Consider the following 16,010-nt stretch of genomic DNA (forward strand, 5'->3'; position numbering starts at 1 on the left):
ATGTGAACCAAGGGGATAAGGAGCTGTTTTTGAGGTGTGATCACCCTGGATTTCCCCACTGAGTCAGGTGTCCGTGTGAGAGAGAGGAAGGTGTGCAGGATCTGGTGCTTTCGTGCTACATCAGCCATGGTTGTGGCTACTGAAGTGTGTTTTAGAAGGCCACAAATATGCGTCTCTCCAGGAAGAGGTGAATCCTAGAGCTGTGGCAGTTCTCCCCTTGCCTGCCAGGTTCTGGGGGATCAGAGCAAGTGGGAGGTACAGAGAGGGTGGGACGGGCAGAGTTCAAACCTTCTCTTTATGCTTTGAGATACAGAGATCAAAAGACAACTTTACAAATTAATAAGGCCTCCACCTGGGCAGAGCCTCTCCCGGCATGGATGGGTGGGAGGGGAGCGTGCGGTAATGAGCAAACTGCCACTTCTCCACCAGCCGGTAGGACAGGTTCTGGGCTCTTGCAAACAAACCCTGTGGTCTAGCTCGTTAGAGTTCATTAGTGTTGTTCCATATTCATATAGCATTAGCGCCATCAGGCCCTGAGCTTGCCTTCAGCCCTGCAGGCCTTGGAGGACCTTCCATCAAGGATACGCCAGAAGCACACGCACCAAATCAGTGGCTTGAGTACGGACGGGTCTTGTGAGTGTGATAACAGGGTGAGGATCAGAAACCTGCCATGGAAACCTGGTTTATCAGAGGAGCCTGCGTAACAAAGCTATCAAGTACACAATTTAGTGCTTCGTTTCAAGGCAGGAGTTTGCAAAGAACTTCCTGAAAAAGAACAAAAGAGCCATGCCTTATCTTCCTGTGGCATCTGCTCGGTGCTCAGGCACGGTCAGGCTGCTCGAAGCTTCTAATCCATCAGCGGTTTCGATTGTGCACTGTGGCGTATGATGGAGTGTGGGCTGCTGTTACAGGCTGGTGTTCCCAAGCAACAGGCTACCGAGGGCAAGGCAAGCCTGGGATGTGGACTGTGCCCCATCTGTCCTGGGCAGCGCTCTGAGATGAGCACCACAGGGAATCACCGCCACACAGGGGTTTAATCCTGGCCCGAGGTTGGTGCTAATCCATCATCACTGAGGAGACAGGTATTTCCCAGGGTAATTCTGGCTGTAGCATATACAAATGACCTTTGGAAGTGGTGCTGTTACCACTGACTGATGAGACAGTGTGTGTAAGAGGCCAAGCCTGCATGTCTAGCTTTTGGATGGACAAAATAAAGGGAGATACATCCTTCCCTGGAGCCTCAGCAGCCCCTGGTTTCCCATCTGCCAAATGAAGATGAAGGCAACACCTTTTCTGCTGGAGATAAGCATGGATAAATCCTTAAAGACAGCAAAGGATTCAGAGAGGAGGGTTATATAAAGGTGCTTATATTAAGTACCTTACACAGACACACCAGCTCTAAGCTGGGTATAATCTTGTTTATTTAGGTTAGAGCAAAGGGCTTGAAGTTAAACTGGCTGGAATCTCATCTGAGCTCCGACAGGATCAGCCACGGGCAGTGGAGCAAAACCAGGGGACGGTGCTGCCCTTTGCCTTCTTCCTTTTAAATCAGGAAGTTTCAGATATCCTGAAGGGCACTCAGTAGCCTTATGGAGATTTCCATGCCCCAAGGATATTAAGCATCTAGGTTTTTTGATTATTCCTGAAGTTCCAGATTCCTAAACATTAGCATCCCTAAGTGTACAGCCTGTGTTTAAAGAAACTGTTGCCCTTTTGGTGGAAAGGGCAGAGAGTGTGGAAGCCTTTTGTTCCTCAAGAAACTAAACAGAGAAGTCTGGCTACATGCAAGGATTGTCCCAGCCAGTGGATATCTTCTGCAGCCGTTGGAAACCACGTGCTGGTAAGGCCAGCGGGCAGTGACGCTGGCTGGGGCTGCAGGAGGTTAGAGATGCTGGCACAAGCCCTTGGTTATCCTGTTAGAGGGATTAAGAGCAGACTGGGGCTTAGTCCACTGCTTTGGTGCCGCAGATCATTTCTCCTTCCCACTTGGAGTGGCTAACACATGTGGCAGGATGGGAGGCTTGATCCCACGCAACACAAAACTTTCCCGGGGCCTGTGCTGTGGCCTGAACCACAGCTTTGAACTCTAAAAAATAGTGGTGCCTGCGAAGGATGGGGCTGGCTATCTCTGCCAGGGAATTTTTTTGGGCTCTCAAAACTGGGGTGAGAGAGGATAACCATGTTGCAAGGAGTGCTGTGAGAGCATTTTGGGTGGGGAATCCCCCTGGGGTGTAACAGCTGACTTTTGAGATAGACCTAAGCCAGTGAACTCCTTTGCAGAACAGATAGTTGAAACAATAGGAGCTGCTACCCAAAGAAAGATCCATGCAAGGGCTGAGCAGGACTTTGTTGGGGGTGGGGGGGGGGGCATCTTTGCTACCTGATGGTGGCGGGGAGAGGTCCTGTGAGCATCTGAGAGGGAGTGGAGGGAAGGAACATGAAACTGTACTGATAGCAAAGTTGTCACTGCACATTCATCAGCCATGATACACACCCCGGTCAGTTTTATGGCAGATGAGGGCTTTATGCTTGGGCAAGGGATCAGCTGTGTATTGTTCATCTCTCTTGTTCACAGGAAAACAGCTTTGTATAAGCTGGAAAATAAATAGGATTGCATCAGAGAAATGCATGGCCCCATCATCACCTATTTTCCTCTTTATCACCCCAGCTACGGAACCAGGCTCTCTGCTATCAGCACAGCTTGGAAAGGGTTACGCACGGCAGAATCTGGCAGATCTCTGCGCAGAAGAAACCAAACCCAGTGGTAAATACTGCTATAGCAAGGCCTAAGTAGTCCCTGCAGAAGGGAGTGAAATTACGCCTGACCTTCGACCTACCCAACTCTTTCAAGTAGAGCCATCCCTTGCAAAAACTTGGCGGCCGTAGGAGCCTGGGTGTGGTGTTTGCCGTGGGAGCTGTCTCTGTTCCTTGTTTCTTCCCTGTCCTTGACAGGTTGTTACTCTCTCTTCTCTGCTTCCCATGTCCAGAGCTTCCCTCTGCCAGCTGGGACAGCAGAGACACTTCCCAACTGTAGTTTCTCATGGGATGCCCCTCTCCATTGCAGGTCTCCATTCAAAGAGCTGCTGGTACTTGCAAGAAGCACTGTCCCCGTGGAGAGCACTGCTCCATCTGGCCTCCACAACTCGCTTTTTCATATCCTTTCCCATGCACATTCCTCAGGACATTGGCCTTCATGCCTCTGGGGACAGGAGGAAAACATTTTGCTTTCTGTTTTTAGAGAGGCTGATGCTTTTTCTGCAGCTCCCTCCGGGTCTTGCATTCTCTCTGAGACTAATGCAGGCAGTAACCCCTCAAAAGACTGAACAAACACCCTTGTCCTAGTTGCTTGTGCACAGTCCTGGGAATCTTGCCCTGCACTTTCCTCCTCCTGACCTTGTTTTCATCGGAACACCACAGCAGTAATTACCCTGAGGTTGAAGGGTTATTCGAAAGCAAGTACTGTGTCTTGTGTGCTCCCTCCTTTCCAGCTGTTTTTACTCCCTACACTGGAGTTAAACTCTACCTGGAGTTTTCTTTGTGTTGTTACTAATTTAGGGAAACACCAGCAGTGAGGTTGGTGGGTGTGGGTGGGAATACGTGTCCAATTCCATGCGTTTCTTGTTCTCTGGTGCTCTGAGAAGTCACCAGCACGCTGGGGCAGCTGGACCTGCCACTGGGTCTCTCCCTGGGGTGTCGTTCATAGTCTGAGTGCTCTCATGGGCTCTGGTTGACTGTGCCTGACAAAAGCATTAGCTGGACACTGGAGTGGAGGTGGGAAGACTGGTCAAAGTGCATGGCATGCAGCTGGACTGCCCAGCTCATGGATGGCTGCCGTGGCTGCACTGCCAAAGGCAGAAATGTAGCAACACTCAGACAGACTCAACACATAAATACGAGCGGCCCAAGTGTCTGAGGTGGGTTAGTTAATGCTGAAATGGAGGGTTTTGCAAGAAGAGATAAAATCAGCTTCACGTTTAGGAGGAGGGTTTGGAGTGGATTTCCATTACAGGGTCAAGTGATCCAGCATTCCTGTGCTGTGCAGTGCTCTTTTCCAAAGAATTTGCTGCTGAATATGGATTTAGCCTGAATATGCTTTAGCCTTCCAGGGCTAAATATGTTTCTGCCTTCCAGGGTAGAGCTCCCCACAGGGCACCAGTTCCTTTCAAGAGCATGGCTGGGCTTTTCCAGTTCTTGGGCACAACTCAAAAAGGAGCTAGTTTGTGGCCAAACCAGTGGAGCTGTGGTGTAGTGCTTTGGGCAGAAAGCTGTTATGTCACTCCCAATCCCTCTCATATATTCGCCTGACCTAGCTGCAAGCTGTTTTCCTTGATGCTAGTTAGGAGGGACTTGGGAAAACCCCCTGTCACTGGATGACAAGGATGGCACAGGGCACTTGTGTTCCCTGTCCATCGGAGGGGAAGCCCTCTCCAGCTTTCATCCCACCCAGGGAGAGAAAAGTGGGGTTTCTGCTGCAAAACAGCTCTTCCTTCTGCCAAGTGCTGGCAGCCCCCAGTACATTCCAGTCCAACTCTGCACCCTCTGCCTGCCAACGAGGGCTGGGAGCCATGGGCACTGCCAGCCTCAGAAAGTCCCTACCGGCCACCCGCGGGCCAAGATCTGGCGTGGCGTGAGCCAGCGGTCCCCCTCACTGGACCATCAGCAGCGTGGCCGCGGTGGCTCTCACTTCCAGAGACACCTTTGCTGCCTTGCTCCCGGTACCCCCCGCGCTGCCTGCACCCTGGGTCCGCGCACCCTCGGCCGGGCTGTGCCCCGGGCTGTGCCCCGCCGGCGGGGCCGGTCCCGCCCCGGGGGCGGGCGGCGGAGCACGTGGGGCCGCGCCGGGCCGGGCTGAGTCACCGCCCGCCCCGAGCCCCGCGGCGGAGCCGAGCCGAGCGGAGCCGAGCCGAGCGGAGCCGAGCCGAGCCGAGCCGAGCCGAGCGGAGCCGAGCCGAGCGGAGCCGAGCCGAGCCGAGCCGAGCGGAGCCGAGCCGAGCGGAGCGGCTGGCTGAGGAGCGCACGGCGCGGCTCGGGACGCAACATGAGGGCGGCGAGTTTGTTTCGGGTGCTGCTCGCCGTGTCGGTGGTGCTCTCGCTGCTGCTGGTCGTGTCCAGTGAGTGCCGGGGAGAGGGGGTGCCGGGGAACCGGGGTGCCGGGGAACCGAGATCAGGAGTGCCTGGGAGCCGGGATTCCAGGCATCTGGGGTGCCGGGGAACCAGGGTGCAGGGGAGCCGGGGTGCGGGGAAGCCTGGGTGCCAGGGAGGCTGGAATGCTGTGGATCCGGAGTGGCGGGGATTTGGAGTGCAGGGTTGCCCGGTGTGCAGGGATTCCGGGGCGCAGGGCAGTCCGAGGCGCAGGGGACCCAGAGCGCAGAGAATCTGGAGTGCAGGGTTGTCTGGTGTGCGGGGGATCTGCGGTGCAGGAGAGGGTGAGATTCAAGGGATCCAGAATACAGGGGAGCCCGGAATGCTGGGGATGTGGAGTGCAAGGGATCCGGGCCGCAGGGGTTGTCCGGTGTGTAGGGATTGTCTGGTGTGTAGGGGAACCCGAGATGCCAGGGATCCGCGGTGCCGGGGATCCGGGACGTAGAGCGAGAGGATCTGGGGTGCAGGGTGAATGGGTCCAGGCTGCGGTGCGGGTTGCAGGGCACGCAGTGCGAGTGAGAGGGCGTGCAGCGGAGGATCTCGGGTCCACGGCCCCGTCCCTACTCCCGAGCCGGGAGTCTCTCAGCCGGGCTGTCCTGTGCTTTCAGGCTCAGAGAACCATGCTCGCAATGTAAACAGCGTCCCTGGGACCGCCTGGTACTGCGCGCCCAGCTGGCCTGGCCAGGGCAACCCCGGGGAGTAGCAGCTCCGTCATAACCCCGTGGGTCATACCTGGGGCACTTGGCTCCAAAAGGGATGGAAAAGGGGAGCAAAGCCTAAGTGCAGGCTCCAGGTCAGGGGACAAAGGACAGCAGGAAGGGGTGAGGGAGGCCCTGTTTATGTTTGCTCTTCCTGGGCAGCTGAGGTGCCCTTTTTGCCCTCCTGAGACCCGACTTCCCCCAGCCCTGCTGGGATGAGCTGTCCCAGTATTCGGAGGATGTTATTTTTGCCTTCCAGCCAGCCTGTGGGTTCATATAAGCAAACATTTCCAAAAGCGGTGGCTGATCTTTGTTGCCTTGGTTCCTGAGTGTTCAGCCCGTGACAGCTCTGTCCCTGACTGGAGAAAAATGTGTGTGTGGAGGATGGAGATGCTGAACAGCTCTGAAACCAGGCATGAAACAGCCCAGAAACAGGAGCATCCAAAACTGCTTGCTACAGTGGAAAATGTGACCTGTGTGCCTCACTGCTAGGCAGGGGGCTGGCTACCAACACCCACCACATAAGGGATTATTCCTGGGAGGGGATAAAAGGGAGTCCAGATACTTGAAATAACTAAGGTATAAAACTCGGACCCCTCCTGCCCTGACCCTGAGAGGAGACCTTGCTGCCTTGCTGCCATGTTACACCCCAGACACTCCTGCGCTGGAGGCAGCACTGATGCTGGGGAGCACATGTTCTTTGACACTCTGCCTGGGGAAGCAGCCGTCTCCCACTGTTGAACAGAAGTAGCTCTGTTTGTGCAGCCTTGACTGGCTGCCGGCAGAGATCCTTGGGATGGGGTGGCTGGATGTGCCCAAGACCTGCGGAGGGGTGGAGGGCAAAGGCATCCCCATGTATCAGCAGGAGCCCTCTCCTCCCATGCTGTAGCTCATGGCAGCGCATTGATGGAGTATGAGGTCATGCAGAACAGGCTGGGCAGCACAGGCAGTGACTTGAACTGGTGCCCAAGTTTTTCTGCCTCCCGAGGCTGGGCTAAGGGAGCCACAGCATCCTTATGGAAACCTTCACCTGATGCTGGCCTGCCTGCCACCAGTGTGTATGCTACACATGTGGAGTGTCAGGAAGAGTAGGATTAACTCAAAGGAGTCCTGCTATTAAAGGACTAATGAGTAGGAGCTCACTGAGTAGTAGCTTAGGCAAATGAGAACTGCGTTGTTTGGTGTGGGTCTGGGCAGTGAGCCCACAGCTCATCAACTTCCACCTTCTCCAGGTCATACAGGTAGTGAAGGGTTATTCCTAGGTCTCCATCTGGGTTCAGCCCTTGTTCTGACTTCTGCAGCATGACAGAGAAATGCCTGGCATCAAGGGATGTGCTGTCCTGTTTGACGAGAGTTACTGAGGAAATCTGGTCTAGGTTTATGGAGCGTTGCCGCCTTGCAGCTTTTAGGCAGAGTAAATTGAGAGTGGGAGGAATTTCAGCCCAGCTCTTGTAATCTGATTCAGCCCTACAATGGGGAGTAGAAGGCTGGAGGATGCAGTGGGTTGACATCATTCACTCCCCTCCTCAACCGGACAGGGTGGGGAAAAGAAGGAAAAGATCCAGAGTGGGTCCTTCCCATGGGCTGCAGTTATTCATTAACTGCTCTGGTGCGAGTCCTTTCCATGAGATACAGTCCTTGAGGAAGGGACTGCTCCAGCCTGGAGTCATCTGTGGGCTGCAATATGGATATCTGCTCCCCCATGGTCCTCCACAGGCTTCAGGGAGACGGGTCTTCTCCATGGGCTGCAGTAGAATCTCCCTCCTGCACCTGGATCACTTCCTTCCCTTCCTTATTCTCTGCCGGGGGTGTCTGCAGGGCTGTTTCTCTCACATTTTTCTCACTCCTCTTCTACAGCTGCTGCACAGTGTTTTTTACTTAATCTTGGATATATTATCACAGAAGCAACCCTAGTGCTGGTGATGGGCACCAGCTTTGAGCAGCAGAGGGTCTGTTTTGGCATTGGCTGGGACTGGCTGTCTCCAGCATGGGAGCAGCTCCTGTTGTCTTCTTGCTGAGCCACCTTTGCAGCCCCCTGCCACTACCACCTTGCCACATAAACCCCACACCATGGCACAAGCTGGAAGTGGATGAACAGGCAGGGAAGGTGGTGCAGCCCCATCAGCTCCCTGGGGGAACCTGCCTGTGAGCCAGGGCTGCCTTGTGGGAGCTGCTTGGAAAGTGATGGAAGTCCGGCAGGCATCCTGCAGAGATGGACCTTGTGCTTCCTCCCTGCGTGACTCTGGGAACTGAGGCATATGAGCTCCCCCTACAATGACTTTTTTTGGTGTTCTTACAAGTACAAACTTACATTAGCAAAACCCAGCAACAGCACCAGCCTCGTTCCCTTGAACGATCCTGTCCTGCTCGTGCCCGAGTGAGCCCCAGCCTGACCGCTCACGTTTCCCAGCCAAGTGTCAAATACATTTAATGCACCAAAACCCTGGTTTTCCCCTGTCTTCACGTTCACATATAGGGTCTGTTAAACCTCTTTTTTAATGTGCCAGGGCAGGGAAGGTCCTTGCTGCTGGTTATGCTCCCAGTCTCAACCATGCCTTTGAGTGCCAATGCAAGGTCCAGCAGCCTGTCCCTGCCAGGTGCTCCCTTCCCTGTGGGATTTGCAGCAGACCAGTTCCTGCTGTTGGGCTGGGATGCCCAGCCTTAGGGATGGTTTGCAGTGACACCTGGCTTTACTTCCAGGTGACTTCTGTGACGTGAACCACTGTCAGAATGGGGGCACCTGCCTGACTGGGATTAATGAGGCCCCCTTCTTCTGCATCTGCCCTGAGGGCTACGTTGGGATTGACTGCAATGAGACGGAGAAAGGTGAGGAGCTGGCCCTTTCACAGGTGCTCCATGTCAGCCAGGAGCCTCGCAGAGAATTTGCCCTTGTCATGGCCCTGCACCACTGGCCCTGGGGTTCAGCCCTTCTGATGGCTGATGGACACACAGAGCAGAGATCCAAGTAGGGATATAGTGACGGGATGCACTTGGGGGGAGTGCAATGTCTGTTGGGGAGTGGAAGCCCACTGGATGCTCTTATTTTCCACCTGTGCCTATATTACAGTTCTTTTTCCCCTTCCTCAGGGCCCTGCCACCCCAATCCTTGCCACAACAATGGTGAGTGCCAGCTGGTCCCAAACCGGGGTGACGTCTTCACCGACTACATCTGCAAGTGCCCTGCGGGGTACGATGGGGTGCACTGCCAGAACAGTGAGTACAGTGGTGGGGGGCAGGGGGAGCTGCTTGTCTTCTAAGAGCTTGGGGACCTCTTGGGTGACAACTGGTGGGTGTGTGCTGCTGTGACTGTGGGCGGGGGCACCAGGCTCTGTCAGGGACCGTGGGCTGTTTTGGGGCTTGCAGGGTGGAGGGAAGGACTATGATGTGGGGACAGGTTGTGTCTGAATCTTGCTCTGCAGCTCTGGAGGGACACGGTGCCTCAAGTAATAAAACAAGGGATGCCTCGAGGCTCAGTCTGCTCCATGCAGGTTCCCAGCCTTGGTGTGACTGAGTGTCCTGGTGCACCTGCATGGCTGCACTCAGTGGGGACATGGCGTAGACAGGTCCTTGGGTTAGAGCTTCAACCCGTGCCACCCTATTATCAGGGACCCTGCCATGGCCCTTGTTCAGAGGATGCCTCCCCCTCTTCCTGCTGCACTGAATGAGGGGTCTCCTCCCTGGGACTTGTTTTGGGATTACCTCCTGAGCTCCTCCTCTCTCTTCTAGACAAGAACGAGTGCTCCTCCCAGCCTTGCAAAAATGGAGGCACCTGCCTGGACCTGGATGGTGACTACACCTGCAAGTGTCCTCCTCCGTTCCTGGGGAAGACCTGCCACGTCCGTAAGTCCTTGGCACCAACTGTACTGAATTCCCTTTCCCTCCCTGTTCCCTACTGTCTGTCCTTCATTGCCAGGAGAGATCTCACCAGCTGGTTTAGGGGATCTGGAGGGCAGCTGTGTCTGCCCTTGATGCCAGCAGGCTTGGTCCTAATGGAGGGAACATCCTTGGGGAGGTGCTTTCTCCTCTCTGGAGGGCCGCAGGATGACCCTTTCTCCTCCAGACCTCTGTGCTGTGAGGGGGACTGATGGATGGTATGGTTTTGGCTGAGGGGTGAGGGAGAAGGGACACCCTGGGGACAGCCAGGTCCTAGGACTGGCGTCCCTCTCCTGCTCTGTCCCCAGACAAGAAACAAATGACCCCTAGTTCTGCGCTCTTGTTACTGTCTCTCTTTGATCCTGATCACCCCTCTACCCCAGGCTGTGCTGTTCTCCTGGGCATGGAAGGAGGAGCCATCTCTGACGCCCAGCTCTCAGCATCCTCTGTTTACTACGGCTTCCTCGGCCTCCAGCGCTGGGGGCCAGAGCTCGCCCGCCTCAACAACCACGGCATCGTCAATGCCTGGACCTCCAGCAACTATGACAAGAGCCCCTGGATCCAGGTACGTGGGGCAGGACTGGGAGTGCCAGCACAGAGAGCAGCCCTGGTAGTCATGGCTGTTCTTGCAGTGCTGCTGTCACGGGATTTCACTGTTCCTGGTGGCAAATGTGGGGCTAAACTGCTGCAGCAAGCTGCCACCTGGGGGCATCTTGGGATGTGCTTGGAGGAGGCAAGTCCGTTGGAGGAAGGTGGGACCCAGATTAATGATCCCCCTTGCTCTGCCCACCGTGGAATGCAAAGCTGGAAGGATGGAGGGCTTCCACCCCATGGGAGTTCCAGCACTCTAGGCAGCCCCTTTCCTTGTCCCAGCGCCCACCCTCCCACCCAGGCTTGGTGGTGCTGGTGGGTGCAAGGGCTGTGCACCCCATCCTCACTGCACCCTGCTCATCCTCTTCTCCCCTCCACAGGCCAACCTGCTGCGGAAGATGCGGCTGAGCGGGATCATCACGCAGGGCGCGCGCCGCGTGGGGCAGCAGGAGTTTGTCCGCGCCTACAAAATCGCCTACAGCCTGGACGGGCGGGAGTTCACCTTCTTCAAGGATGAGAAGCAGGATGTAGACAAGGTGGGCTGCGATGCTCCATGTAGGGGATGTCCCAGCTCCCCCCATCCAGTGTTGCTGCGGTTTGGGGTGGCTGTGAGCTGCATCCCCATGTGTGGGAAAGTGCTTTTGACCTGGCAAAGCTGTGTTGGGAACCATCCTAGCAGTGAGATGGCACAGGCAGTTCTGGCACCGAGCAGTACTCCCTGCCTCTGTTTAATTGACCATAATAAGCATAACCAAAGAAGCAGCACTGACTTATTTAGGTCATTCAGCTATCTTTATCACTGACACGCTGTGGGAACTGGGCTTGGTCTGGGAGTGTTACTGAGCAGCTTGGGTGGCTCGGTGTTATATCTGCACCAAGCACCAGCTGACAGTGTGTCTCTCAAAGCAGGGATACTCATAGATTGCAGTGCTCTCCACTCTCAGTTCTTTATGACAAGTGTCTCCTGCTGGCTTTCTGAGCGTCCAGGGAGTGGTTGGGAGTACCTGCTTTGCTTTAAAACAAATAGAAAAATTCCTCTTTTTTCTGCAGCGCAGAAAAAGTGCATGGAAACATGATTTGATTCTATTTATTGTGTTAAAAAGTAAGAAGCGAGCCACCTCTGCTTATTGTGATTTGAGGAGCACTGTGGTAGTGGGAGGGAGTGGGTGTTGCTGCATGTGTGGCTCTGTGGGGGTGAGGTCGAAGCAGGGAGAGTTCCAAAGCTCTGTGGAGAGTGTTGGAGCTGCTGCAAGGTCCTGCACTGTTCCAGGGCACAAAAGCAGAGCCCAGCTTCCCCCTCTGTGCTTTTTTGCCATTGGCAGTGCTGAGATCTCTCCGTCTCCTGTGCAAGGGATTTGATGCAGGAGACAGTGGGAGAGCTGGGGCACTGAGCCCTGCTCACTGTTGCAGGTTTTTGAGGGGAACGTGGACTATGGCACCATGAAGACCAACATGTTCAACCCTCCCATCACGGCCCAGTTCATCCGCATCTTCCCCGTGATGTGCCGCCGTGCCTGCACGCTGCGCTTCGAGCTCATCGGCTGCGAGATGAACGGTAAATGCTGGTGCCTCTCCCCTCCCCGGGGGCTGCAGGGCAGGGGGTGACGCAGGGCAGGGCATCACCCCTTGGCCTGCTTCTGATCTCTCAGGACAAGGGGATTTGTTAGTGCTTGTTTTTCCTCACACTGATGCCTGGAAATACCCAGGGGTGCGTTTGGGGAGCACAAGCCGTTAATCCCATCGGCTCAGCCAGCTCTGAGCTGCATTCTCATGCTGCTAACACCTTCCCAAGCCAGGAGTTTTTACTGTGTCCCCTCCCCGTCTGAGCTGTGAACCCGCTGCTTTTCCTGCTGGAGAGCTTGAAAAGCAGCGGAGGATCAAAGTCCTCTGGGAAATGTAAGGGATCGTCAGCCTGAGCCCTCTCCCTGTGCCTCCCGCATTCCTGCCCCGCGGCACATCCCTGGGAACTGAGTGGGGCTCGCGTGTCGGTGTGGGAGTGGGATGCTGTGGGGGCTTGGGTCCTGTCCTGCTGCTGCGTGGGTGTGGTGCCATCCGTGCTTTTGGCTGGGGGTGTCTTTGCGTTGCTCTTTCCACGTCCTTCTCTGCCTCCTGCCAAAGCTCTCTATATTCCAGGGCTGTGCTGTGCTGTGGGGACATCACTCGTCCCTGCAGCAGGAGGCACTGTGAGCCAGGGAATAGCTAGGAGCTAAAAATCCCGGGAAAAGGCAGCCCTGCGCCTCTGCTGAGCATTTCCCTGCCTGGCCCTGATGCTGCTCTGGCAGTGGAAACATGAGAATGTGAGGATGGCTTCTGACAGGGCTGAGGGGTTTTGCTTGCGACCGCGCTGTTGTCTCTTTCGTTTTCACTGCCTGTGTAAACTGTTGTGTTACAGTGTATTTCAACACGGCAGGTTGCTCGGAGCCTCTGGGCATGAAATCCCGCCTCATCTCCGACCAGCAGATCACAGCCTCCAGTGTCTTCAAGACCTGGGGCATCGATGCCTTTACCTGGCACCCTCATTACGCTCGCCTGGACATGACAGGCAAAACCAACGCCTGGACAGCCCTGCACAATGACCAGTCTGAGTGGCTGCAGGTGGGTCTCTGGTCTCTGTAACCTCATGTCTCCTCACCAGCTCCTCCAGCTATGCCCCTCCTGTTTCAGGGTAGCTGGAACAGCTGGGTTGGTGTGGCCAGAAACTTGCAGTGGGTCACAAAGTCCAGCAATGCTCTCCCCGAGGGGGAATCACAGGGCAGGTCAGAATGGGACCACAGCCACTGGTTTTAACAGGAGTCCTGGAGCACTGGGTCAGAGCCAGTGCCCATAGGGTTAAGGTGGTGCTGTCTCTGCACCTTCTTGTGGGGTGCATCAAGCCTACAGCACCCCAGTTCTGCCTCATCCCCTGAAAAAATGCCATCCCAACCTGGGGTGACCATCCCACCACCTTCTGGCTGCCCAGAACACCATGTTTCTGTTTTGCAGGAAAAAAATCAGGCCTGCTTTTCTCTTCCCAGTCTGGAATAGAAACAAATAGTTTTGAAATTTCCTTCTCAGTTTTCTTTCCTCCCCTGTTTTTGTACTTTTCACATGATTCCATGACATAATAGGACAAGGCAGTTTAGATATTTGTCCTGCTTTTTATTTGGGAAATGATTAAAAGCAGCTGCCTCACAACTCTAAACCAGCTTATCGAGATGTTGGCTGATGATGGGGTCGGGATGACACGCTGAGTTGGACTGCTGCACCACAGACTGCCTGTGTATAGATTTACATGTACACTTAGGATTTACATGTATTGTGTAGCTGGAACTGCCCTCCATGAGCATGAAAACAGAACTAAATTAATGAGGCTTTCAGCTCCTTTGGTGGTTTACCCTGTAACATTACAGCAGCAGTAAATACAGTGTGGCAGAGTAAAGAGAATGGAAGCCGTCTCACTTAGAACCCAAATGTCAGATTGTGTTGAAGTGCATATTTTCTCAGCCAGAATTGCTTTCCAGTGGAAATGCATTTCCTCTGTGAATCCTGTATTTTTTTGAGTTGAGATTTTTTGCTGTCCTTCCCACACTGATGTTTCCGGCAGAAAATGTGGAGGTGGAAGGGGTGGGCAAGGGGCTGAGGTGGGTTTGTGCCCACTTTTGGTCGCTTTGAGGGATGCTGTGAGTGTTGAAGGATCAAATATTTCACAGTCGTGTTTTATGATTTGTCTGGCATTGGCGTGGGGGTCAAGTGGTGTTTTCTCCATTCTTGACCCCCGAGGGCCAGCTCTTCCTGGCAGCCTCTGGAACATGCAGGGTGCTGTAGGGTGGGAGCGCTGCTTCTGCAAGGAGCTGTGACGAGCCTTGTCTCTGCCAGATTGACCTCCGGGACCAGAAGAAGGTGACAGGCATCATCACGCAAGGAGCCCGTGACTTTGGGCACATCCAGTATGTGGCAGCCTACAAGGTGGCCTACAGTGACAATGGCACGTCCTGGACCCTGTACCGGGATGCCCAGACAAACAGCACCAAGGTGGGTGTGGGGAGGACAAGGTGGCTTCTCTGGTGCTCAGGGATGCTGTGGTGGGGAGGGATGGGTGGTGGGGGTGAGGTCACAGAATCACAGAATTTGCTGAGTTGGAAGGTACCCACAAGGATCAGTGAGTCCAGCTCCTGACGCTGCACAGGACACCCCAAGAGTCACACCACATGCCTGAGAGTGTTGTCCGAAGGCTTCTTGAACTCTGTCAGCTCAGTGCTGTGACCGCTGCTCTGGGGTCCTGGCAGCACTGACGCCCACCTTTCTCCTCTAGATCTTCCATGGCAACAGTGACAACTACTCACACAAGAAGAATGTGTTCGATGTGCCCTTCTATGCCCGCTATGTCCGCATCCTGCCCGTGGCCTGGAACAACCGCATCACCCTGCGCGTGGAGCTGCTGGGCTGCGATGAGTAGGCACGGGGAGGAAGGACGGGGCTGCTCTTCCCCGCTGCCCAGGCTGCACCCTGCCTGCCCCTGCCCGCTCCTGCTCTGACCTCACACCCCCCTCTCCGTGTCCCCACACTCAGGAGGTGGCTGAGAGGGCTCCCCTGCCCCGCATCAGTGCTGGGGCTGCAGCACTGCACTTTATGGGGCCCTTGTCGGTGGGATGTGGGGATGGCTCCTGCCCTTTTGCTGCTCCAGCCAGGGCTGAGACCCCCTCCTGAACTGGGGCTTTCTTGGGGACACCATCCTGCAAATGAGGCCTTGCTGGGGGACCCTGTCCTTCAACCAGGGATTGGCTTTATCTTGTCAGCTAAGCCTGGGGACAAATTTTCTCCTTCTTGCTTCTGTTTCCTGCAGAGAGGCTGCAGCCAGTGGCAGTCCCTTGCCTGAACTGGGTCTCGGGGCTCAGCAGTTTTCAGGGTCTTAGGGCAGGCTCCCCTGGCTTGCAACCTCCGACGTCCCTCCTGCTCCCTGCTTGTCTGCAAGCAGGGGCTGTGAAAATCCTCTGAAAAAACTCAGCTGTTGTCCCCTGCCCATTTTGCCAGGCCCTGAGTGTCCTTGCCTGCGATGTCAGCACCACATAGTGTGAGTGGAGTGATGACACGGCTCCTGTCAAGAGGCACCAGATCCCCCCTGATGGTGGCTCTACCTGCTGGGCACTCTGGCAGGCACCACAGCAGGCGTTTTGGCAGGCACTGCCCATTCCCCTTCCTGGAATGCTAGCTCCAGCATCCTCCCAAGTCTCAGCATTGCCATCATCTCCATCTTACTGCAGTTTGGGGTGCCTGGATGTCCCTTGTCCTCAGAGCCCGGTGGTGACCAGGGGAACTACAATCTGGTAGTGGGGAGAGTTGGTTTGTAGCCACAAGGATGTGGAGAAAAGATGGGAAAGGTGGTAGTTAAACCACCCAAGTGCAGTGGGCAGAGAGCCGTGCCATGACCCTTTTTGTAACCTGATTTTTTTCCCTTTGTGTGGGGTGGAAGGGAGCCTCTTGCAATGCTCGAACCCTCGGGATTAGCGGTAGGAGATGAGTGAGACCCAGATGGGAGCACAGGCAGGCTGTCCTGGGCTGGCAGCACTGCTTCCCCTGCCTGCTGGGATGTGAAGCAGCCGTGGGGCTGAGCTGGCGGTTCACTTTGGCAAGGGCTGAGGGAACCCGGGTGGAATGGCAGCGATGGCCCCACTCTGGGGTGTCTCTGACAGTATTAAAACCAGCTTAAACTTTGGGGGTGTTGGCTTG

At 55.2% G+C, this 16,010-nt stretch overlaps 1 protein-coding gene across 3 annotated transcripts; it reads left to right on the plus strand.

Moving 5' to 3' along the window:
* The first annotated feature begins 4,932 nt into the window (after window positions 1-4,932).
* On the plus strand, window positions 4,933-15,996 carry MFGE8 (milk fat globule EGF and factor V/VIII domain containing). Of its 3 annotated transcripts, none has more exons than XM_032122604.1 (10): window positions 4,934-5,111; window positions 8,541-8,666; window positions 8,928-9,053; window positions 9,567-9,680; window positions 10,097-10,278; window positions 10,685-10,840; window positions 11,715-11,859; window positions 12,697-12,899; window positions 14,160-14,315; window positions 14,596-15,996. In XM_032122604.1, exons 1-10 carry the CDS (start codon window positions 5,039-5,041, stop codon window positions 14,737-14,739), a joined length of 1,425 nt encoding a protein of 474 aa, XP_031978495.1. In that variant the 5' UTR covers window positions 4,934-5,038; the 3' UTR covers window positions 14,740-15,996. The 3 variants fall into 3 exon arrangements, with proteins under 3 accessions (XP_031978497.1, XP_031978495.1, XP_031978496.1); XM_032122605.1 differs by having other exon boundaries at window positions 4,935-5,111; window positions 12,715-12,899; XM_032122606.1 differs by lacking the exon at window positions 8,541-8,666 and having other exon boundaries at window positions 4,933-5,111.
* The last annotated feature ends 14 nt before the right edge of the window (window positions 15,997-16,010 follow it).

The sequence above is a fragment of the Corvus moneduloides genome, chromosome 13, assembly GCF_009650955.1.
Source record: "Corvus moneduloides isolate bCorMon1 chromosome 13, bCorMon1.pri, whole genome shotgun sequence".
NCBI lineage: Eukaryota > Metazoa > Chordata > Aves > Passeriformes > Corvidae > Corvus > Corvus moneduloides.